General features: G+C 35.8%; 1 protein-coding gene across 1 annotated transcript; it reads left to right on the forward strand.

Moving 5' to 3' along the window:
* Positions 1–891: 891 nt before the first annotated feature.
* K441DRAFT_591082 (uncharacterized protein) lies at positions 892–1,530 on the forward strand (the record flags this gene model as incomplete). Its single annotated transcript, XM_067644825.1, has 3 exons — positions 892–948; positions 1,159–1,233; positions 1,438–1,530. Coding segments are annotated over 3 exons (225 nt in total), but the record flags the coding sequence as incomplete, so codon positions are not given.
* Positions 1,531–1,816: the final 286 nt, after the last annotated feature.

Below are 1,816 nucleotides of genomic sequence, written 5' to 3' on the forward strand. Positions count from 1 at the left end.
AAGCTTAAAATACTAAGGAATACCTAAGACGTTTAGCTTAAAGCTCTTAAGGATATAATGAGACAGGCTAAGAACCTGCTAAGGTGGACTAATAATGGTTTTTATAGGATATAATTAGGCTTGCTTTTTAGCAAATCCTAGTATACTCTCCTAAAATTTAGATATTTATTAAATGTTAAGCTTTATAACTTTATACTGGTAATCTCTATCTTCCCTAATAACGTTTATAATATATTACTCTCTTTAATAGATTAGATATTAACATTTAAGCGGTCTTTATTTATATTTCTTTGCTATTAGGCCCTTCTGTAGCTTAAGCGTGGTATTACGTATATGCGATATTACGTGTACTCGGTCGGATAGACAGTGTATACTTCCCACTAAAGAAATCCTATTCGCTTTCCCGTTTCTTAGTTCCTAATTTTAGATTTTCGTTTTCGGTTTCCCGAATCCCAAATCTTTTTATATTCGATATTTAGCAAAAACAAGTAATAATGGCCCAACAGAATAAATACCTCTTACGCCACCTCTCCTTCTATAGATATATTTTAAATGCTTTTACGGTAAAGGGTAATCTACCTTATATTTATTAGGTTAAGTTACTGGCCTTATATCCTTAAAATATACTTTAATACTACTACATAGCCAGCTACTTAGATAGTAAGCCTTCTATTACCGGATTTCTATTACTTATTTAGATCCCACTAGTATAAAGCTAATATACATATCTCTCTTCGTCTAGAAATGCTACTGCTTTTATTAATAACCGAATTACTATAGCGCTTTAAAAGTTTAGTATTATTATGGGCTGTGGAATATAGACAAGAAGCAAAGTCTTATATTCTACTAGAAGTAGGAGCTAACATCTAAGTGACAGACAATTTTAGTTAGACGCCGCTGTTACTGGCTGTAAGTAACGGTTACAAGGCGGTAGTAAAGTTACTTCTTGTATAGGATAACATCGATCCAAACTCCGAGGATAAATTTAGGGCTATACTACTGTTATTAGCTGTAGAATATGGAAGTAAGGTAGTAGTAGAGCTACTGCTTATGTGGAATAACGTTAATTTAGATCCTAAGAGCGCTCTTAGAGATATACCGCTGTTATAGGCCGCGACAAATGGGCACGAGGGGGTAGTGAAGCTACTGCTAGCGTAGGATAGTGTTAGCCTAAACCCTAAGGGCTTCTATAATCGAATACCGCTATTAATAGCTACGGAGCGCGGGCACGAGGTAATAGTAAAGCTACTGCTAATAAAGGACGGCATTAGCCTGAACTCTACCAATATTAAAGGTTGAACTCCGCTCTTATAGGCTGCAGAAAGTAGATAAGAGGGGATAGTAAAGCTGCTGCTTATATAAAAAGGCGTCGACTCTAACTCTAAGGATAGTAATAATTAGATACCACTCTTATAGGCTGCTTAATGGGCACGTAAGACTGTAGTAAAACTGTTGTTTAAGGACGGCGTCGACGCGAAATCTAAGGATAAATATGGTGAAACGCCATTGTGGTGGGTAGTGGAGGGCTAGTATAAAATAAGAGAAATGTATTTATTAAATACGCGGCTAGTGGGGTTTATGGACGAGATATATAAGCTAGTAGTTTAGCTGCTATTTAGAAAGGATGATGATATAGGCTTCGATACTATATATACTTAACTTTCCTATAAATTAGAAGACTAGTCACTAAGAAAGATTAAAGGCTGCGGTTAACTTCCTTATACTAAGCAAACTATTGTCGCTGACTCTAATATCGTCCTTTCCCTATCTATCTTTATGCCAGCTACCTTCTAATTTCGCATCACTATTAAGTCGC

This window comes from Cenococcum geophilum, assembly GCF_001692895.1.
Source record: "Cenococcum geophilum 1.58 unplaced genomic scaffold K441scaffold_75, whole genome shotgun sequence".
In the NCBI taxonomy this organism is placed as follows: Eukaryota; Fungi; Ascomycota; class Dothideomycetes; order Gloniales; family Gloniaceae; genus Cenococcum; species Cenococcum geophilum.